The 22,563-nt window shown below is 41.7% G+C and overlaps 2 protein-coding genes across 5 annotated transcripts in view; one reads left to right on the plus strand and one right to left on the minus strand.

Annotated features, from left to right (window-relative positions):
• The first annotated feature begins 78 nt into the window (after positions 1-78).
• Positions 79-8,251, plus strand: LOC119895934 (beta-galactosidase-1-like protein 2). 2 transcript variants are annotated; one of them, XM_038709353.1, is made up of 19 exons: positions 79-206; positions 810-995; positions 1,082-1,150; positions 1,646-1,741; positions 2,135-2,243; positions 2,337-2,429; positions 2,561-2,642; positions 2,757-2,821; positions 2,954-3,038; positions 4,530-4,667; positions 5,213-5,293; positions 5,390-5,499; positions 5,609-5,755; positions 6,483-6,554; positions 6,684-6,762; positions 6,862-6,949; positions 7,036-7,147; positions 7,266-7,382; positions 8,148-8,251. In XM_038709353.1, exons 1-19 carry the CDS (start codon positions 115-117, stop codon positions 8,232-8,234), a joined length of 1,908 nt encoding a protein of 635 aa, XP_038565281.1. In that variant the 5' UTR covers positions 79-114; the 3' UTR covers positions 8,235-8,251. The 2 variants fall into 2 exon arrangements, with proteins under 2 accessions (XP_038565281.1, XP_038565282.1); XM_038709354.1 differs by lacking the exons at positions 6,862-6,949; positions 8,148-8,251 and having other exon boundaries at positions 7,266-7,381.
• The window catches only part of LOC119895935 (galactosylgalactosylxylosylprotein 3-beta-glucuronosyltransferase 1), a 37,800-nt gene continuing 20,845 nt past the window's right edge, over positions 5,609-22,563 (minus strand). The window contains exons 3-8 of one of the 3 annotated variants that reach the window (XM_038709355.1): positions 13,568-13,633; positions 12,597-12,739; positions 11,769-12,280; positions 11,284-11,580; positions 10,863-10,968; positions 5,609-9,865 (exon numbers count right to left, since the gene is read on the minus strand). In XM_038709355.1, coding sequence (XP_038565283.1) covers positions 10,882-10,968; positions 11,284-11,580; positions 11,769-12,280; positions 12,597-12,708 — 1,008 coding nt within the window. In that variant the 5' untranslated portion in view covers positions 12,709-12,739; positions 13,568-13,633 and the 3' untranslated portion in view covers positions 5,609-9,865; positions 10,863-10,881. Of the gene's footprint in view, positions 9,866-10,862; positions 10,969-11,283; positions 11,581-11,768; positions 12,281-12,596; positions 12,740-13,567; positions 13,685-22,563 lie in introns of all 3 variants that reach the window. The other 2 variants (XM_038709356.1, XM_038709357.1) reach the window with 2 other exon arrangements.

Genomic DNA, 22,563 nt, shown 5'->3' on the forward strand with positions numbered 1-22,563 from the left:
CACGAGGCGGTGCGTTCGTCATGCCAGCGTCGTGCTTGTATCTATGCTCAGATGCTGCCCTTAATTTGACTCGACGGCTTCCTATGTCACTGAAAGGGATCACTCATCCTCTCGATGGTTGTCTTGAGGGTAAGAAATTCGCACAAAAGGAAATGTGCACTTGTCTGCCTGTGCATTGTTGGCTTCATCATGTACAGATATCTCGGGTAAGTTAGTTCTCACTATTGTTCAGCATGTTTCAGTTAGAGCTACTTTCAGGCTGCTTGTTGTACCTAATGTAATACCTAATTACAGTCAATTAATGACCCACTATATTATCATTGCAATGCCGCAAGTTTCTGTAGGGATATAGCAAGAGACACAGTGTGATACTATACTAGAACTCTATCACAGACAAATACAGGAAATCTCTATAGTAATATTATACTGGTGCCATGATATTAGGTGAAGCTATGTAGTGAAACATTTTCACTGCTATCTCACAATAAAAATCATTATAATTTAGAGAATTTGTTTAATTTCGCAAAAGCTTTAACTATGGCATGAAAGATAGGACTATATATATATATATATATATAATTCTTGTAACTGTATATATAATAATAAATATATCTTAAGTATAGACCTATGTAAAATTTAGGTTGAAATGAAACTCAAATTCAAATATGTTCTTCCTCCTTTGTGGTTGGGTTTGCCAGCACAAGATGTCTGCAAATTCCAATCAAGCATCATGTGGTCTGTTAAAGCACAATAGTCTATGTGCTATATTATGTGAGTGTGACACAAATAAGCCACAACTCCTCTTCCAGCATGCCAGCAGGGGGACGGAGAATGAGCAGGAAGGTGGGTCTTAGCACCAACTCATCCCAGTTCACCCTGGGGGGAGAGCCCTTCCGCATCCTCGGGGGATCCATCCACTATTTCCGTGTGCCCAAGGCCTACTGGAGGGACCGCCTGATGAAAATGAAGGCCTGTGGAATCAACACCCTCACTACGTAGGCAAATTACTGTGGATGTGTTTTTGTTTCTCAAGACTGGTCACTGGTTGAATGTTAACAGAAAACGTCCTGCATCCTCGCAGGTATGTGCCATGGAGTCTGCACCAGCCAGAGAGAGGGGTTTTCAACTTCCACACACAGCTGGATTTAGAGTAAGGAGTAGTGTGACTCTTCCTTTACCTGAATGCAAAACACACCGATAATTAATCACCATACAGTTTGTTGCTTATGTGAGTGCAGCCAATGCTCTCAATGAACCGCATCAGCAACTGAAAAATGTCCAAATTAAGAATGAAAACACCTTGCCCCACCTCTATAGCTGTTATAACAATATTACTTGCTCTATGGCATGTTGGGAATACTCCCCTTCTCTTCTCATCATCTAAGCCCCAGTGCTCAGGGGAGTGGCTACAGGCAGAGAGGTCCCATCTGACGACAGCGGCATCTCCCCGACAACAGCAACTTAGCGAGCAATTAACAACACAGCGGTGATAAGTGAGGAGGGATGTGACGCCTCAGCCGCTGCTGTTGCCAGGGACATTTCACACTCCTCAAACAAGGAGATATGTGACCTCACTCACGGTCTAAACTTTGTGTTTGTGCATATAGAAAATGCTTATTGATTGTCTTCTCCGTCTGGGTTTCAGATCCTACGTCAATCTTGCTGCTGAATTGGGATTGTGGGTGATTTTACGTCCTGGGCCATACATTTCCTCTGAGCTGGACCTAGGAGGACTGCCAAGGTAGTGCTAGTAAACTTTGCTTATAACTATTTGAGAAAATAAAATGTATATGATTCCCAATGTTCTGTGTATTTGTGAAAGTGGGATGTAGATTCAAACTTCTCCAATGCTTTCATTTAACGAGCTCTGACTGGTTTATATCCCTGAATAAATGAAATGAAGTTTCAAGTAAATGAATTTTCCCCGACAGCAAAAAAGCCACTTGATCTGAACCACAAAGTGCCACTTTTTTGTTGAGTGAAATAAGGGTAAAAAAGTCCCATCTTGCTGTAAGGGAAGATTTGGTCAGTGTGTGAAGCTTTGTCCAGTATTTTAGACTTACTGTGCCTCCGTTGTTCTTGCAGCTCTGTGGCTTCAGTCATGATAAGCATCTTTTTGTCTGTCTCTTTGCAGCTGGCTTCTCAGCGATGGCAGCATGAGACTGAGGACGACATACCCAGGCTTTACTCAGGCTGTCAATACTTATTTTGACAAACTTATACCAAAAGTGGTTCCACTGCAGGTTGCATTTTGTCACTATAGCTGGAAACAAGTTTGTTGTAGCTCCACTTCATTTGCCTTGTCATCCTTAAAATGTTTTGTTTGTGTCTCCTAGTTCAAGAAAGGTGGTCCCATTATTGCAGTGCAAGTTGAAAACGAGTATGGATCCTTTGCAAAGGATGAAAGTTACATGCTTTTTATTAAAGAGGTAATGTGGTAGGCTTGCTTAATTAAAATGCCCCCTACAGTAAACATACAAGGAGAGATTGATATTAAGCTAATGGATTAATCTGATGATGTCCATACCTTCTGTTGTAATATTCTGTTTTGTTTTGAAAGGCTTTACAGTCCAGAGGGATCAGTGAGCTCTTACTCACATCAGACAGCCACAACACGTTAAAGTCAGGGGGTGTGGATGGAGGTACAGTATATTAATACACACACACACACACACACACACACACACACACACACACACACACACACACACACACACACACACACACAGCTTACATTGTGATCTCCAATCTTGTAGTTATCAGATCAATAAAGCTGCAGAAGCTAAATCAGAGAGACATCCAGGATCTGAATGCTATCCAGGTGTGTATCTTACCTTTCCACATCATTTCACTGTCTGTCACTAAGGACATCAAGTATAAACAGTTAATGAAACACTGGACATTGAGCTCTGTCAGCTGATAGTGTGGGCCTTTTTTCTGCGCTGTTTGTCAGCCCAACAGCCCTACCATGGTGATGGACTACTGGACCGGCTGGTATGATGTGTGGGGTGACCTCCATCATGTGCTTCCCCCAGAGGGTAAGGGAGATTCTCAGCCTGGTAGCCGAATGGTTAAGGCACATACCAATATAACTGCACCATCCTGGGTCTCCTCACCATCAAATATCTCATAAAGGTGTAAATGAAAAACAAACTTTTATTGCATATGTAGGGATACTTTCTTAATTACAGATATTTGCAGTAAATTTGATGGAGGTTCCTCTGATCACAGCTTTTTGAAAACTGCAATTAATTTTTCATTTATATTGCTTTTTTTCATGCTTTCTTCACATAAAGGCTGTAATGTAGCCCAATCTTTATTACTATTGTGTAGGTGGCCAAGCACATTTCACATATAAAAAAATATTTTGATGTTAATGTGGTTCCCTGGGGAAAATAAGGTTATACTTTATTTTATGGTGCACTAATAAGACGTACTTTGTATCAAATTAGAAAAAAATAGAACTAATATGTTATGCCAGGACATTGGACCTTTATTTCCTGTTAGACCCTCATAAGACTTTCTTAGAGGGTAAGAAATCTTCAGCCTACTTCTTGGATCCAATCACAATGATCACATTTTTAAAATTATTATATAGGGTTATTAATTCTTCTTGAAACTTGCTGCAGATTTACTTAAGAAATACTGGTATCAGCTTTGAAAAACACATGTTGGTGAGGTCAACTTACTTTCTGTCCTTTGTCATTCAGTAGGCGACAGACATCTCTTCTTAAAGTATTTCTTTTAATTTTACCTGCTAATCTCAAGTCACTGTTAACTGTAAACAAAGGCTGTCTCTCTCAGTGTGTTTGAGACGCCTATATAGATTTCCTCACCGCTTTGCTTTTTGCATGATGAACGCCACCAATGCAAATGAAAGTGCAAATTCTGAAAGTCAAATCAGCAGAAGGTCAAAAAGGTTTCAATGGCTTGATTAAATGTGTGTGCATTATTATGATTTCCCTGTTGCATGGATGTTTACAATAGTGTTGTAGTCAAGACCAAGACTTTTAGGGCCTGAGACCAAGTCGAGACCAAGACCGAAGGAGGGCAAGACCAAGTCAAGTCCAAGACCAGTTCCCCCTACATGACACACAATAAAATGTGGAACGAGATCATAGGTACTTCTCAAACTGATCTGAAAGATCCACTTTCCCATTAAAACACCCACATACAAACACTAAGAGCTGAAATCAACTTAAGCATCTTTATCCAACACACATTTTCCATGCTTACCATCACAGGTAGGGGGGGGACAGTCATTAACGGGAACAACACATTTTTAATTAGGGTTATTGGTTGCATTTGAAACAATACGTTTTACATCCAATCAAGGTTATGATGGAACAAATAAATCAGACAATGCAAAAGCAATTCATGGATATTCCCAAAGTTATGGTCTTGACTGGTCTTGAAATAGAATCCAGTCCTCAATGTCCGAAACCGAGACAAGACCATCAAAAAATGGTCTCAAGACCAAGACCGGTCTTGAGTACTATAGTTTACAATGAACATGTACTTCTCTTCAGATATGGTGTCTGCTGTGAGGGAAATTCTGAGGCGAGGCATGTCTGTCAACCTCTACATGTTCCACGGAGGCTCCAGTTTTGGCTTCATGAGCGGAGCACTGGCTGATCCTTCCTACAAAGCACTGGTCCCCAGCTATGGTTGGTTCCATTAGTCATGTGCTCTCTGTCATATACAAACTAGTGGTGTCTTTAATCCAAATGTACAAGGCGTGATGATGAATGATGAAGCACTGCCATGTCAGAGCTAGAGGATATGTTCTTGTTCTTTGTGTCTCCAGAACAGCAATGAACTTAACTCTTGGGCCACACTGCCTACCTTTACCTGTGCGTAAACTTCTGCGGCCCGCAGTGTCCACACCGACAGGCTGCTGCGGCGCTACTACTGCCAGCCCTCTCTTTCTACATCCAGTTTGCCGTTGATAAATACAACACAATAAAGTCCTTGTTAACAAATTCAGGGATTATGTGCACAGAAACGCTCGAGGGCTTTTTAATCTGAAACGGATCCGCTTCATCATAGACATCATAGACTCGCCGCGAGCTGTGTGGCGGCTCAAATCTGTTAACATGGGCGCCGAAATGGATAGAAAAAGGCTCCGCGACGCACATGCGCTGCTCAGGTAGACAGTGTGGCCCGACCGGAACACCAGCAGGTGGCAGCACATGACTACCATGTTTTTCAGATTATGACGCTCCTTTGTCTGAAGCTGGGGAGTACACTCCAAAGTACCATCTCCTCAGGGATTTACTTTCTCGATTCAACAGTAGGCTAAGTTAAACACTAAACTTGAATGAGAATTAAGTATGTGAAAACATGCCGTGACGGACCTCATTGCCTGATCTTTAATCTTTCTGTGCAGGAGAAGACAGTTTCCCTGACATGCCGGCCCTGCATTACAGGGAGGCTTATGAACCAGCCGTCATGTACCAGCACCTGTCCTTATGGGATGCGTTGAGCTTCACTGAGGGAGTATGTTTTATGTAAGATTATCTGTTGCATATTATGTAATGTACGTGTAATGAAAAGAATTTAACTTTTCAGTCAATGAGGTCAATTTTTTTCTTTCAATGTTCTGCAGCCATTTAAGTCACTCAAGCCAGTAAACATGGAGAATCTACCTGTGAACAACAGGAATGGCCAGTCCTATGGATACACGCTCTATGAGACTACCATCACCAGAGGAGGATTATTGAAGTCTGGAGACAATGTCCGAGACCGTGCCCTAGTGAGTTCTTGTTGTCCATGATGGCATGGTCTTAAATGATCTGACCTTATGCGGTATGGATAGGTTGCCATCATGATCACTGATTGAAATTAAATTTGAAGGAAAAGTCTCACATTTTGGCAAATATGCTATCTTGCTGCGAGTTAAACGGGAAAATATATACAAATCTCAAATCTGTGTGCAAAATATAACGCTAGAGCCAGCAGCTGTTTAGCTTTGCTAAGAATGGAAGAGGAAGAGGAAAACAGCTAGTTTGGGTCTGTCCAAAGGTAAACAATTTGCCTACCAGCAATCTCGTAAGCTCACCAATGATGTTATAATATATCTTATTTGTTTATTCCACACAAAAACATGGACTGACAAGTTGTGGTTTTACGAGGGAGAATTTCTCGGCCAGGCACACTGACTTCCTGGAAACTTCTTGTCAGTGTGAGACATCAGATATAAGATTTGATATATAGTGTCAGGCTAGCTGTTGCCCCCTGTTTCCAGTCTTTATGCTAAGCTACCTGTCTGCTGGAGCTTGATATTTAAAGGACAGGTGTGAGAGTAGTATCACTCTACTCATCTAACTCTCAGCAAGAAAGCGAATAAGTGTATTTCCCAGTATCAGGAGATACAGCATATGTATGTTGTGTAGAGGTGATGACAGATCTTTCAGTGAAGCAGAGTTTATGTGTTGTGTACTATAACGTAACTTATTTGACAGCAATATTTTTCCTCCAAGGTGTTTGTAGACAGAAGCTACATTGGCCTTTTCAAGCGCCAAAGCCGGGAGCTGGCGGTTCCTGATGGTAAGGTATGGCATCAAGTTGGACAACGAAGGCAAATGTCCAATAAACGTCATTCTCAGTTATCTGATGTGATGGATGCTGAAGTGTTGACTGTTAAAACTTGCAAAAGACATAAAAGCAATCAATCCCTACAGGGACAGCGTACCTTGAGTTTATTGGTGGAAAACTGTGGACGAGTTCATCAGGGAAAGGACCTTGACAAACAACACAAAGGTGATCGACAGACAGTATGTTCATTGCTATGCGTGCTATTAAATCACTCAAGGAGTCAGTGTGTAGTATACAAGCCAATTTTGATTTGTGTTCTTGCAGGCCTTGTGGGAGACGTTTTATTAAACAATATCCCCTTGCGGGATTTTACAATATACAGCCTTGATATGAAACCCAGCTTTATTGATAGGTTTGTACGCGTTATTGAATTTAAAGCGCTGCATATCACTTTCATTCTGATGTAATAGTGTATTTGAAGTGGATCCCTCATTTCAGTCTTTATCAGGCACCCTGGAAAACTCTCCCTGAAACTCCCAGCTTCCCTGGATTTTTCATGGGGAGGCTGTTTGCATTCGGGTATCCAAGTGACACATTTGTGAAGTTGCCAGTAAGTGACATGAAACGTATTGTTTTTATGTTATGTACATTTTTTGTGCATGTGTGTTTGTATGAGAAATCTTTTCTGTATACATTGTGAAGCCCTGCAATTTTCTGTGGGTCCACAGGGCTGGGAGAAAGGTGTTGTTTTTATTAACGGGCTGAATCTGGGCCGCTACTGGTCAATTGGCCCCCAGCAGACTCTCTACCTCCCTGGTCCCTTCCTCAACAGCGGAGTCAACCAGGTACAGCTGTGTATGATACCAGCATTCGTTAGAGAAATGGTTTGATATTATAGGAAATACGCTTAGTTGTTTTCTTTCCGAGAGTTATATGAAAAGATTGATTCCACTAGACACACAAGACATATGCAGAGCCCAAAGGATATTAAAGGACAGTATCCAGCCAGCCACAGCCTGTTCACCCTGCTGCCTTCTGGCAGAGACAGAAGTTTCTTCTGCTGCACCACCAGACTGCAGAGCGGCTTTTACACTGCTCCAATGAGTATAGTTTATTTCTGTCTACCATTTTTATGATTGTTTTTGTATTACTGTATATTGTCTGCTACGTAGCAGAAGGGAGTTACAAACTTAATTTCACTTTACAACCGGTTGTACAACCTACCTTGTACATAGCACATTGTGAAATATTGAGCTTTAGAAGAGCTGGCAGGCATATTATTTTTAATCTTTAGACAGAGCCAGGCTAGCCGTTACCCCCTTTTCCCAGTCATTGTGCTAAGCTAAGATACCCGGTTGCTGGCTATATCTTCATTTTTAGTGTACAGACATGAGAGTGGTATTGATCTACTCAACTCACTCTTGGCAAGAAAACAAATAGCAATTTTCACCATACTATTCTATTTACAGAAGAAACAAAATCCCAGGCATTGTAATGGACTTAAATGATTAATTTTACATTTTCAAAGTGTGAAAACACAGCAAAGTCAAGTCTCAAAGCTCTAACTCTCTATTCTTTCTCTCTCACTTTTTCTGTTTAACTCTAAAAAGGTAATTGTGTTTGAGGAGCAGGAGGGTGACTACAAGGTCCTCTTTGAGGAGACGCCTGATCTTGGCATGGCAGCAGACATCCAGTGACTGTCATCACTGCCTGTATGGGCATTTTTTGTGTATCTTGTGTCTTAAATATTTACAAAAATTAGGTTGAACCTTCAAATTCAGGGATATTAATGTTGTTAATATGGTCATTCTCGAATATAATATCTTAAAAACAGAGAGAGGCTTGTTTGTATGGCAGCATTTTATACCTATGTACATTCAGTACCTTTAGTTACAGTGACTCTTTACACATAAAGCAGAATTACCAGGTATATCCTCTTGTTCATGGATTTCCAGTTAAAGAGTAATGATTGCTGTTTGGGGATGGCAGCTGTATTTGATATTGTTGATAGATTTGTATTGCTTGTGTGAATGTTCCGCAGAACGTGTCGGGTAGCAGTTATTGAAATGGACACATTTTTGCCTATAAAACAAAAGGCCATGGGACAATCTGAACTGAAGCAAGAGTGATGTGAAAAACCTTCACATGAAACACAAGCAGCATTGTGTGCAACAATCCTTAAGTTAAGGGTTGTTTATTGATGTATTGTCACATCAATAAATGACCAGAGTCAGAGAACATTAGCAGTGCCACTGCAAGTCAATGGGGTATGAAATCATCACTTGCATGCCAGCCATCCATGGTGGGAATAATTAAGATTGTGTAATACAGCTATTTGAAAGGATGCGCATCCGATTTTTAGAGTAATGGCTTCATGTCCCATTGACTCACATGAGCATAGCTCACAACTTACAAGTGAATAGTACCAGTGACTCTGAAACAATAAATAATTCTGCTGAGAAACCTTCAGTTCACTCAGTTGGATCATAATTAGCTTATGAAGAAGCCTGAGAAGTGGACAGGCCCTTAGGAATACTTCTCTTAAATATGAGTAGACCTCAATAGTGTTACAGCAGGAATAAATACAGTAAATGACTGTAAGAGAGGACTTCACTGTTACACTGTAATAAATCATTGCTCCATGTTTTTTTGAGTGCACGTGTGTATGTGTGCTCATCATGTGCAGCGTGATGGCTGAGCATGTGTGTTAAGGAGTAACATGACTCCTAATTAGTGCTAGGTTCAGGATGTTATCTAAACAGTTCAGTGTTGTACAGTACATGGGTGGAGGGGGGCTCAGCTCCCCTCAGTGCAGTCTGTCAGTCAGTGCTGACTCACTTAAGACAAGGACCCCTTTTATTCCTCTGTGCAGCCCTGTGCCCGACAGCCAGCTCGCCTCAGAACAAAAGGGCCCTATTTAATGCTGATTGGATGGTTGGCTGGCGTTGTCTAGGCTCAGAGGGCTCTTTATTGCTTGCAGTGCCATCTCTTCCTGCGGTTCAAATCGCATAACATCCTTTGTCTCAGCTCTCCGAGGAGACCTCAGCAAGCAAGCTTCTTTTGGCAACTCCTACCAGTGTCTCGCATCAGCCAATGCTCCGAGCAGAGCAGGCCGGCTTGTTTTTGTGCAGTTGTGCTTTGATATTCTGTGGTCAGTTCACGCACACGGCTAGTGCTGTCTCCTGGCATGGACAGGTGCGCCTCCATTACTAAGCTGTGGTGAATTACAGCTACTGTGCTGTGATCATTTTGTTGACCCTGGCTAATGCTTTAAGGAGCTCTGAGGTTGGTTTGAATCCTGGTAGAATCCCATGGATAAATGCCTCCCCTGAAATGAGAACAATTTTACACTTAACACAGGCAAACAAGGAAACAAGATGCAAATTGAAAAAAAGTGTCACTTTTATGAACAAGACTGAGAGTTACGCTTTAGTGTCCGGCCTCTATGATCTAAACGGGCTCACAATGGTAATGCAAACATGCTGCTATCCTAAGCAGGTATACTGTTCGCCATGTTCACCATCTTACTAAAAAGCATGCAACAATCGCTAATTAGTACTAAACACAAAGTTCAATTGAGGCTGATGGAAATGTCATTAGTTTTGCAGGTACTGTATTTGACCATAAACCAAAGTCACAGGATCACCAAAGTTATCACAATTTATCTTGAGGGGGACATGAACATCTCTATTTCATGGCAATCCATCCAACAGTTGTTGAGACATTTCACTAAAAAACAAAAATGTCACCATTGTCATTATGATTTATTCTCTGGGCACCATGAGCTTGTACACAATTTTCAGTCTATCCCGCCAATCAATCCAGTAGATAAAGAGATATTTCTCTTGATTAGTGAAAACCTTGACAAGCTGGTGGCACTAGATGAAAATTCAGGCATCATTCAAATCATCAGGCTTCATCTCAGGGCACCATAGATATATGTTCAAATCCATCCACAACTGTGGTGCTAAATGAAAGGTCAGGGTGTATCTGCTGGAGACCATGAGTGTTCTGTTAAAAAGTTTATGGCAATCCAATCAATAATTTTAGAGATATTCAGTCCAAGTGGCAGACTGACTGACTGACCAACATAACCAAGAGCCCTACTGTGGCTAAATATATTTGTAATAACCAAAGCAATTTTTTTTCCTCTGCAGGAGACAATTCTTTAAACATGTTTTGAAGAAGTCAGAGATCTATTTCAAGTGAGGTCCATATCTTATGGTGCACGTACTATGTGCTGAGATGCTCCACTTTGGCCCATCCCCCAAAATAATCACAGTGTGTAAATGCAGTAATTTGCATTTCTAAATCTCTGCTATTACCTGTGTCAGATGAAGTATGTCATATCTCTACATTAGAGTCTGTAAATCCTTTCTTGCCCTCATTTACCAGCACAGGCTTCTCTGTCCGTGTGTGCCATACTAAAACCTGCGGGAAAAAAAAAAAGGGATGGAGAAGAGCAGGAATAGAGTTAATATGATGAAACACTAAAACAGAAATGTTGGGTCATAATGTTGTGCAGTAGTAATATACTACATCATACCTGCTACACAATGTCTAGAGTATATTTTAAATGAGCTGTAAGCATAAATAATTAGCTGTAAGCTGACAGTTTACTGACTTTAAGAACAAATTGTTATGACAACCAAGGATTACACATTTTCTTACACTAGAAGCATTTACAGAAGCCAAGTCACATGGGTCACACAACATTTCAAACATGCACAGAGTCCCCTTTCATACCTTAGTGCAGTTAGCAGCTTTAGGCTCCAAATCGCTGAGAGTGACCAGCTCCTTTAATAAACTGCTCTCCTGGTAACCTCCCTTCACCCCACGTAACTTGAAATAAGCCTGAGGTTTAGACAGAACGAGGCGCAGGTTCACTGCAAACCCAGCCATGTCGATGGCAAAGGGCCGGTGTGGGTCGAAGACAGTCTTCCAGCCATACACCTTGCCCAAGGTGTTTACTTTAGGAGACTCATACCGTAGGCCACCCACAAAGGCCACAGGCCACACGGACACTTTTTTGGTGGTACGCATCTGGTAGTTGAAAACACAAAACACAAGTCACTCACTGAGTTAATTTCAGTTCCATAAATGCCATAAATTCCATACATTTAGCTATGACACACAAGTAAGAAGTTTGTATAAGGATGAGTAGGAGACATTGTACTCGTAGATTCAGATCTATGTCATGCATGATTTTGCATTCCAGTATATCTTCTTACCTCCTCAAACAGCTCCAGACTGTATGTGTTGTCATCATCTGCAAAGTAGACAATCCCAGGCTGGCTGTTGTTTACGCTGGATGTCTCCCGGAGCCACCGCAGGGCCAGGTTCCTCTGTATGGTACCTCGAGGTATTCGTGGGTCCCTAGTGTCCCCGCGTACCTTATAATTCCTAGGCGTCTCCACGTTCAGGTGGGTGTAGTTGAGTCCTGACTCCTGGAGCAGATGGCTGACCAGAGTGGTCCTCCTCTGGGAGTCCTCCACCAGGATCCAGTGCAGGTTGGGCACGTGCAGCAAGGTGTTGGCCAGGCGTGTCAGCTCTGCCTTCTGCACCGGCCGGCTGTAGGTGGGAGTGATGACGTGGATGGTGGGAAGGATGTCAGACCAGGGCGGGGGACGGCTGTAGACATACTCAGTCCGCACCACCTCCACGATGTCCCGGTTCTGAAGTGAGCAGGACTCCTTGAAAGCAAAAGTATTCCTGGAATTGGAGCGACCATCACGTCTATCATCTGGCCAGGAGGGGAAAAGATTTCAGTGAGCCTCTGTGTGCTGTCAAATACAGATTGGAGCTTGTGCTACATGAATCCATTGTGTATTCAGATTTGTGTTTCTTGAATGGTGTTGGGCCTATGAGTGTGGACTGAAATTTTGAGAGAATTTGATGCTAAACTATTATCATGTAAGTACACAGCCGTTTGCCCTGACTTCATGGCATTTTATCAAGTCCTTAGGTTCGAACATACCGATAGAGTAAGAAAACTATGAATGGGATAAATGTTCACTCATCAAACATCAACACAGACTCTTGAGTAATTATACCCTTACCCTTTTGAATAGCAAGCAGAGGAGTGATTGTGCTCTGGTGCCAAACAGTGATGAGCAATGTCCAAGGCAACACGATCAACACAATGGCGACGATGTCTCTTCTCTTCGGCATCTCCAGGGTCACGCCTGAGTCATGTCACTACCTGCAAGGCATGTAACACATGATATGGTCCACAATCATAAAAACCAGAGAACCATAGCGTATAAAATGTTGTCAGAGTCATACTGTATACAATTTGTTTTTTATTTATTCAATTAAATAAATTACATTTAAGGCATTTTATTTGTTGTTGTTATGTTAAGGGATCTTATTCCAAATTTGTAATTCTTACAGACTGCTAAAGAATGTTTTAGCTGTCAGGCAGAGAGACATGCATGGGTGGAGAAATTCCAAAGTGTCTTTCACCAGACTCCATTTAGAGTTTTCAAATGAAGCACTCATTGCTTTGAGTTTTCCAGTCTAATGGCCCTCCATTTTCACTACAATTGCATTTTCAAGTCCATGGATTGTGGCCCTCTATTGAAAATCAACATACTGTAGCTGCAAGGCTCAAACTACATGGAGGGAGCAGTCTCAGCCTGCTAGATCTGCTGCACCACAGAAAATAGGTCAGAAAATGCTCTGAGCTTTCTTTTTGTCTTATTTGAAAGCATACTGGCATATTAAGAGAACATTTGAGCCAATGATTTGAAGAGGGCTACACTGTGGCTGAAAGGGTCAGGCCCCTCCCTACCTCTATGTCTATGTCAGTTGACATGATGTAGACTTTATGAATTTACTCTTTTGTAGGTTAAACCTTAAGTTACCCTGATATAATGAAGATGCTCTATGTTATTTACAAACAGCATTTCCTCAGTGGGAGAGAAAGTATATGGGCTTATATTACAGACATACCTTTATTTCTAATTTCCCCTGTGTACAGTGTTTTTCGATAAAAGGCGCTATGTAAATGCAAACCATAATATCTTACCTATGTTTATAGCCAACAAACACGATCATTTCAGGGACTGATTCTGTAGGCTCTGTATAAAGAGTCCTAGAGAAAAGCAGACTGTGTGAATTTATGGTTCAGTTCAATCGACTATCCCTGCAAAGAGAAGACATACGTAGGATTAGGATCATAATCTGTTTGACAGCCTGTCATATATAGCTATGCAGATATGTAACAACGGTTTGTCAATTGGTCTCTTGGTCATGTGACCTGCCTGGTGTGCAACATGCTTAGTCTGTAATTGAGGTCACTTGGAATACTATAAATTGGGAACACTGATGAGTCTATAATTGGGTCCCTACAGTCACGCAAAATATGTGGGGCAAATGTTTTATATTCAAAGTGGAAAGCATAAAATACTCTTTCATCTCCATTATTTGTATGCCTTTGGTATGATTCATTACCAAAGGTAATTTATGTAGTTTGTTTCAGCCAATTTACAGCCAGGCAGTTTTTACTTGGTACAATATGTCAGTACGTGTTCACACCTAGCTCTCTCATTTTACTTTTGTTTAACTGTTCAGAAGCGCTGTAGTTTTCAATGTACACCACAGATATCTGTGATCACAATAATACAGGCTCCAACCACTCTGTGTCCTTCTCTTCAGGAGTTTCTTCATAACTCTGCTGGTTAATCACAAGTCTTTAGGCATAATTAATCCTTGATTAAAAAGGATCAACCCCAGTCTGAGATCAAAGGTTTTGCTCGCTAATTAACACATCAGGATAGGTTTAATAGGGTCATGTTTAAACAGCATGTCATTGATATAGACAAGCTAATTATCTATGCACACATCATGTTGATGACTCGCTCTGTTGTGTCATGGCTGAAGGCAACCAACAGTTTGGAATGTACTCTCATCTACATATTCACATTTTCTGATAAAACAACGATCTAAATGTGTGTGTGTGTGTGTGTGGGGGGGGGGGGGGGGGGGGGGGGTTAATATGTGCACCTGCTATCCAAATTTGGTTCCACTTGGACGCTTCCAGTCTGTCTTGTTGGAATGACAGAAGTGAGCTGTCTGGGAAAAGCAAAGGGAGCGGGCTGTGCTTGTACATTAAAGACATGTAGTGCAGACACCACCACATGTCGTTAATGTACAAGCAGAGTCTGGGACAAAATATGTAACCCTGATGTAGAACTGTAAGTCTCAGGCTGTTCTACCTAACCCATAAGTTTTGTAATATCCTCATTTGCACTGTTTATGTGACCCCAATGGTAATGCTTAGAGGACTGCAACACAGGTGGCAGACTGTGTTCATGAACAACTACAGCGCACCCCAAATGCCTCGATTAGGAGATCTCAATCATTACAACTTAAACACCGCATTGCCAGGTTTTGAACAGTATATTAAATTTGATACCAAGAAGAATAGGATTTTAGACAAGTGCTATGATAATGTAAAAGACGTAGACCCAGCCAAAGCTAAAACACCTCTGTCTAATTCTGACCATAACACTGTTAATCTGATCCCCACATACAAGCAGTAAACACATGGTTAATTCTATCAGGGCATGGGCTGATGATAGCATAGAAACACTGAAAAGCTTGCTTTTTATGCACAGACTGGGGTGTGTTGTCAGGAGAGCTGAACCTGAACAATGCCACAGAAGTTACCACAGATTAAATACAATTTTGTGGAGGAGGTGAAGGACTGTATTAACAGGTACCACCTACAACTAAAAATATACAAACACAGTTGAGCCAGAGGCTCAAAGAAGCAAGGGAGGAAAACCACCAGACTATGAACTCAAAAAGACTATGGGACGCGATGTGAACTGCCCAAACATAAAACCCACAAATGAATCTTTGCATGTTGTGGATGAACTGGCTGAAGCAAATGAGCTGTATGGTTTTGTAAGCAAGGTCCTTAGGCAAATCAATGTCAACAAGGCCACAGGTCCAGATGGCAAATGCAGATGAACTGACACCTGCCTGGTGCCTGATTTCCCAGCCTCCCTATATTCTCATACTATACCAACACAATGAAAAAAGGCAATCATCGCACCTATCCCTCACAAACCCTGTCCACAGGGGAATTAATGATTTTTTAAAGAAGCTCGTGGTGAGTAAGCTACAGCTGGATGTAGCCCCAAAGCTAGATGCCTACCAGTTTACACGCACACACCAGAGAGGCACTGATGATGCAACCAACGGTATACTGCACTTAGTGACTAAACATGTTGAAAATCCTAGAGTTTGTAGACTTCAGTTCAGCCTTTAACACCCTGCAGCCTCATGTTCTCCTGAAAACACTGCAGAAAATGAATTTCAACCCCTTCATTATTAAGTGGTACCAATGATTTCTGACCAGCCGCACCCAGCAGGTTAGGGTGAACAAGACCTTGTCTGAACTCTTGACCATCAGCACCGGCGCCTCCCAAGTCCTGTTCACCCTCTATACCAATGAATTACATGATTAGGTTTTCATACAACCATAAGAAAACAGAGGACATGGTTTTTGACCCCACATCCATAGGAGACCACTCACAGGTTCATGACAAGAACTCTTACAGATACCTAGGCATACACAGCAACCACAAACTGACACGGGTGTCTGTAGTTGGGTCATACAGCAGCTACACTTCCTTCATAGGCTGAGGGTCAAAAAGCCTAAAAGTGCTGCTCCTTGTCCACCATGCCGTAGTTGAGAGCATCCAGCCTGGTTTGGAAACCTCAGGGTACAGCTGAAAGCCCCAATTACACGGATGACACAGAGAGCCTTGAAAATCATGGGAGTCAAGCAGCATCCCATAATCCAACATCAGATAGGCCCAAAAAATAATTCAGACCCCACCCATGTCCTTCACCATGACTTCCAGCTTCTACCCTCAGGCAGACACGTCAGAGTTCTCCAGTGCAGGCTGAACTGCTTTAAAACTCCTTTGTCCCCCTGTCCATCAAAGCCCTAAATGGCAAGTTAGCCAGAGGCTACCCCTGTAAAACTGTTTTGTATTCACTGTACTACATGTACATTATATCATAACTATGTTGATAAGGCTACTTACTCGTACAGCACATCTCTCTCTCTCTCTCTCTCTCTCTCCAATGGTGATGTGGCAGCCTGTAGCTCCCTCAAATGTTGCAAAATTCTTACTGATGCACTTATTGCCTATGGAAGCATATATTATAAATGTGAAACATTTTTCAAAATGGTCATTACTTAACATAGGCTTTCCAGAGTTCAAAACATTGCATTGTGCATTCATATCTTTAAAGAAACCTTGCACTTGCAGACTCATTGGTTCAAAAAAGTAATTTATCATGAAATACCACAGGAACATTAATTTAGATCGCCCACACACAAGATACTGATAGTTTCACTGTGTAGTGCACAATAATTATATATTATACTACAAAATATGTGATACATGTATCATTTTGGTACTAAACGTAAATACGTCACTGTAAAAGTACAGAAAATAGTAGAGGAAAATCTGACACAAGAAACAATACAGTAAAATCACAACATACTAGGTGTCTTTGAATCAATGCAAAATGATCAGCTACAAAAAAACTACAGTACTGGATAACGTCAACTGCAGGGTTCCTCACTTAGCTTATTTTAAAAAGAAAACAAAGGATGGATTACTGTACTTCAGTATTTCCATCAACCCTGTCTTGTGGATTTGGCCACAGGTTTTCATCTACATCACAATTACTGTAATGTTTTCATTAGTCAATTTTTTAGTTTTCATCAGTCTTGGGAAGAATTTGGTGAATCCAGGCCTGACACATCTATGTCCTGGAGAAGAGTGACTTGTTCTTGAGGGTGCCGAGCATATACCTTCCAGCTTCATGTGGAAAAATTCCTCAGTTGGATTAAGGACAGGAGAGTATGGGGTAGGTACAGGGTGGTAAATTGTAGATGGGTCTGAAACCATGCTCGCACCGTCTGAGCACGGTGGAATCTGACATTATCCCACACAATGACATACGACACGCCATCAGCAGGTTACAAGGACAGCTGCATTACATGATCAAATACGAGGTCTGCGTCCCACCACACCATCTTCAGATATAGCTGCACACATGGTGATGTTGACTGCGGTTCAGTAAAGAGCTGGCAGGATTGGCAATGCAATCACAAGGGCAAATCTGAAACATGGTCTGGAAAGGTGGTACATGGGACCATGGACACAGTGTCTGAGTACAGTTTTACATCCACGGATAATGTTGTCCAGTTGGTTTTCCTGAAACTTTAACGATCTAAACATGGAATACTGTTCATCAGGTTCCATAAAACTATGCATTAAGAGTAATGAATCAATTAGGGGTAGCCCGGCTAGTCCGACACGCCCTCAAAAACGCTGGTGGAAAAACACTGAGCTACAGCACACACCTCTCCTCTCCCTTCCAAACACTAGCTACCCTCCAGGCAGTCAGTGGACATAAAGTTGTTACTGTGATGTAGAGACAGAGCTCAGTTAAAACTTTATGGATGAAAGAAACAATTGTTACAGATTAATAACTTACCACTCTGAAACTCCAGTCCATGTTGCAAAGCTGGTAAGGGGATACACAGCTGAACCGTGTTTACCGGCTTCTCACTGACCCGTCCTACTCTGCTTCTGATTGGCTAGTAGTCCTTAACTAGGAACTGCGCATGTGCAACTCCCAACAAAGATCATTTAGAGACAAGATGTATCACTCCATAGCTAAAACGAAGCCTTCAACACAGGGTGAAAAGAGGAGCTGCAGCAATGTGTAGTATGACAAAAACATGTTTTTTTGAAAATTAAACCATGTAAACCTGTTCTGGTGCAACCCCTTAATGCTCACTGCTCAGAACATGTTTCAAGTATCCGGCCAGACCAGCCAGATCAAAAGGACCGCAACATCGCGGCTCCAACCTGATGACTACTGTGCAGCGCCTGGCTCCAAATTACGTGACCAAAGCAAGATGGCAGTCTGGCTTCATTTTTATCCAGTGGGAGAATAGGATACCAGACCCAAAGATGGTGCCTTTGTATATGTAACTATATATGTTTTTATTGCTGGCCCTGCCCGTAAGTTCCTGCTTGGCCATAGATATTCATTGTGATGACATTGCAGATTTTTAAATCTGCTTTTCTCAGCTCAAGGAAAGTTTTACAAATATAAAACCTCATGGATTAAAAATCCATAATAGAAAGGGTCATAGAATTTTACAGACATCTATTAGCAATATTGCAAATCATCAGGCAATGTTGTCTACAATGTGTCTCAAGGAATGAGATCTATTCGAAGCTTTTTTGTTTTTAGATACTTTACAGATCGAATATTTGAAGTTATATAATAAAGGTATTTTAACAAATGTCCAGCAAGTTTACACAACTGGAAATAACTGGCAGTTCACAACAAGAGTTTGTCTAAAGATTATTTACTGCTTGCCATAGACATAGCAAACATAGCGCAATCTTGTATCACTAATTTGCTAATTTGATACCAACCAATACCAACAAACTCTCTCAAAGCGATGTAAAAAATCCTCTGTGTGGAGCAGATAGTGCAGGTTTAATTTTGATCCAGCAGCTGGTAGAGATCAGGCACCAACAGAAAGTGGAGACGTGTCGTCCATCTTTATATATAGTCTATGGTATATTAATTGTAGCGTGTGATTTTAAACAGATCCCAGACTGTTACATAAATTTCGCCAGCATGTCCACATCCCCACCAGGGGGAGCAATATGCTGGACCATGTTTTCTGGCAGCTACAAAATCCCCATTTTGGTCGGTCAGATTATATTTTCCTGTTTCTCCTGCTCACTTACTCCCTGATCCCGAGAATCACAGGCTACAAAAGTAGGAGCACCCCGATCATTTGTGAGGTCATGTCCCCAGAGGAGCTTAACACACTTTATGCTAATTTTGATGTCTTCAACAAAGAGTCAGTTGTGAAGAAGACCGGCCACTGTCAGTATCCCCAGCAGATATGAGAATAATCCTGCTGCGAGTGAATAGGAGTAAAGCTGCTGGGCCTGATAACATCGAATTTCCAAGCGAGCTGAGGCGATACTAAGATGTGATGTGTATACACGGCAGACTACTGATTGGTCAGACAGAATCGTCGCTATTCACTGCATCATCATTGCGCACGCCAGACAGAGGCCAGCAACAGAAAGTTTTATATTTTACAATTTTCATACTTTATTTCATCACTAAATCCACTTTTGAGAAGTTTTGAGGTGAGAAAGCCATCTGTGTAGATTTCGAATATTGACAGTTTTACGAGAAGTGATGGTGGAACAAAAATGCTTGAAAGTTTTCGGAAGTGGCGGCGGGGGCAGCCTGTGCCAACCTGCGGGATGAGCGTGTGAGACCAGCCTGCTCACAGAGCCCTCTGCTCCCGCCGTTGCACAGACCGCTGCAGCAACAACGGCAGAGGAAAACACAGCTGGAAGGTTTTCATACCGCTTATCTGTCTTTACATTCTGAGGAATGTTGAAACATTTTAACTTAAATAAAGAGAAAATTGTGTGTGGATCACTGGTGTGTGTGTTACATTGAACATTACGTCGTTGCTATGATGACCAGCTACATGAGGGGTACTATCTCTGGGTACTATCTGCAATGGAAAGCGGAGCATGGCCAAAACGAGTCGAGTAGAGGCGAGTTGAGCTGGTACTGGTAATGGATAACGGAGACCTTTTGCTACGTTTGCACCTCCACATCCAGACTAAGACGGTGAAAACGAGACCTAAAACAGACAAGTTTGAAAACGCATCTAACCCCGTTTTTCGTTTTGAAATTCCAGAGGACGTTTTAGTGCAGACGGGCAAAAACGAAGGACGCTCACGCTTGGCTCGTGATTGGGTCTTATAAGTCATGCAAAGCAGACACACGGTGCTACTGACAGAGTTTTTGACTTGGTATTTTTATTAAAATATTCTGTACAATGCAAATAACACTTATCTGCCTACACTTTGTATGTGCATGTTGCCGTTTACTTTGTGATGACTCGCAGTCTGTTTTCCGCCGCCACAGTATTACATTCAGTAACAGTCCCAGCTCGTTACTGGTCCATGCAAAAAATCTGGTCTTATCTTTATCTGCATTACTTTATTCTTTCGCCAAATCTTCAATAACTACAGAATAGACCATCTGCTTCATGTTTACACTGGCACGCGCATGCCCAGTGTACGTGAACGGCCACTAGATGTGCTAAAACACTGGTGTAGACGGAGATAGTATTCGTTTTAATTCTTCGTTTATAATTTAAAACGGAGTAGTGTGGATGGGGCCTCACTGTCACAGGAGAGTTTTCTCACCTGCTTCAAGACAGCCACCATCGTCCCTGTACAAATCTGCAGTGTCTAGTCTGAACGACCACTGTCCTGTGGCGCCCACCCCAGTCTGATGAACTGCTTTGAGAAATTGGTTCTCCAGCACATAAAGAACAACATCCCAGTCAGCCTGGAGCCTCACCAGTTTGCTTTCAGAACCAATAGAAGCTCAGAAACAACTGTATTTCTTACGGAAACTTAAGAAGGCAAAACTCCTGTGCGAAGTTCTTCTTGTTAACCTTTACAGAGGAGCAATAAAAAGAAAGGAAAGTAAGCATCCTGACTGGAAACATCACAAACTAGCATGGGATGTGCACGGCACAGTTCCGGAGGGCTCTGCAGTAGGTGATTAAAACCACTCAGAAGATTATTGGTAGCCATCGTGCATTTGTTATGCTTATGATCAAAAACTAGCAAGTCAACAACTTTACATAACAATATCACTTACTCCAACAGAAAGAATGCAAGCTCGGTGCATGTCTTGCAGCCTTTTATGGAGCCTGGTAATGTTGCCCAGCCCTGACATGACACTGCAGCAGTTATTTTATGAAAAGTTACATAATGTTGCATGAAACCTGAGTGGCAAGCTAGCCAACAAAGCTAGACAGCAACTGACACAAAAGTACTTGCACTCAGTATGTTATTTGGTAGGTTTGCTAACATCAACTCAATGTTAAAAGTTCAGTGTGTAAAATTTAGTGGCATCTAGTGGTGAGGGTTGTGAATTGCAACCATCTGTCCAGTCGACCACTGCCCCCTAACCTTTCAAGGAGTGTAGGACAGCTATGGTGGCTGACACAGCACAAAAGGTGTTTCTTCTGAGATAGCTTCTGAGTGGCCAGTCAAGAAATTAGTTTTTTAAGGTATGTTTATTAAAAAAATGATATTTACTTAATTATTCAGTAAAACCATATGTTATTGTGACTTGGCCACTGACAGATAACATGGAAAATGTAAGCCAAGAGTGTGAAACACTGTCGCTGTTTCTGCACCACAGTCCATTATAAACCACACATTAGATAAAGTTTATACAAACATTGACAAGGGAAACAAATTCATTCTCTCTGTGATTATGGACCCTCGCCAAAACTGCCCGCCAGCAATAATGGTCAGATCATGGTGCTTTGATAGCGGCAAAAATATAAATAAATAAATACTTCGATAGCGGAACTGAAATAGATCTCAGTCATGGCAGCAACAGTTACTCACATAATCACTTCCTCTTTAGGGGTTTTGCCTTCAAAATAAAAGTGCGAGAAGCTTGTTTACTGTAATGCAGTATTGGAGTTGAACTGAGCTTTTACTTGAAAAATTCTGAATGACACTAAAAGAGTCTGTAGCCTGCTTCACACACCTCTGAAAGAGCCATCAGAAAACATGATTCCCCTAATTGTCCTCTGCCTGGAGACACTGGGGAAATGAAAAAGCATCCATAGGTTGATGGATGAGGATCAAACTAAACAAAAATACTACAGCACACGCTGTAATCCATTTCTTGAAGAGAGAAAAACAAAAAGTTGTATCAAGGTGGGATCAAACTCTCAACCCTTGGGTTGTGGGCAGTACTGCACCTTATCAACTGAGCTAACTAAACAACATGTTGATGCAAGTCAATATTATGGCTTACATTCTCATCCACCTTAATAGTTGAAAATATTGCTCTGATGCAAAACGTATTTGCAGACCTCTGCAGTATATTAATACT

Source organism: Micropterus salmoides, unplaced genomic scaffold, assembly GCF_014851395.1.
Source record: "Micropterus salmoides isolate LMB-PRFRI ecotype aquatic unplaced genomic scaffold, ASM1485139v1 Ms_hic_scaffold_9, whole genome shotgun sequence".
In the NCBI taxonomy this organism is placed as follows: Eukaryota; Metazoa; Chordata; class Actinopteri; order Centrarchiformes; family Centrarchidae; genus Micropterus; species Micropterus salmoides.

Bases quoted from the DNA above. Each gene is read 5' to 3' on its own strand.
- LOC119895934 (XM_038709353.1), top strand. From the start codon at position 115: ATGGTTGTCTTGAGGGTAAGAAATTCGCACAAAAGGAAATGTGCACTT. The intron at 5,756-6,482 runs GTGAGTTCTTGT...TTTTCCTCCAAG, and splicing joins ATGTCCGAGACCGTGCCCTA to GTGTTTGTAGACAGAAGCTA. The intron at 6,763-6,861 runs GTGATCGACAGA...GTGTTCTTGCAG, and splicing joins CCTTGACAAACAACACAAAG to GCCTTGTGGGAGACGTTTTA.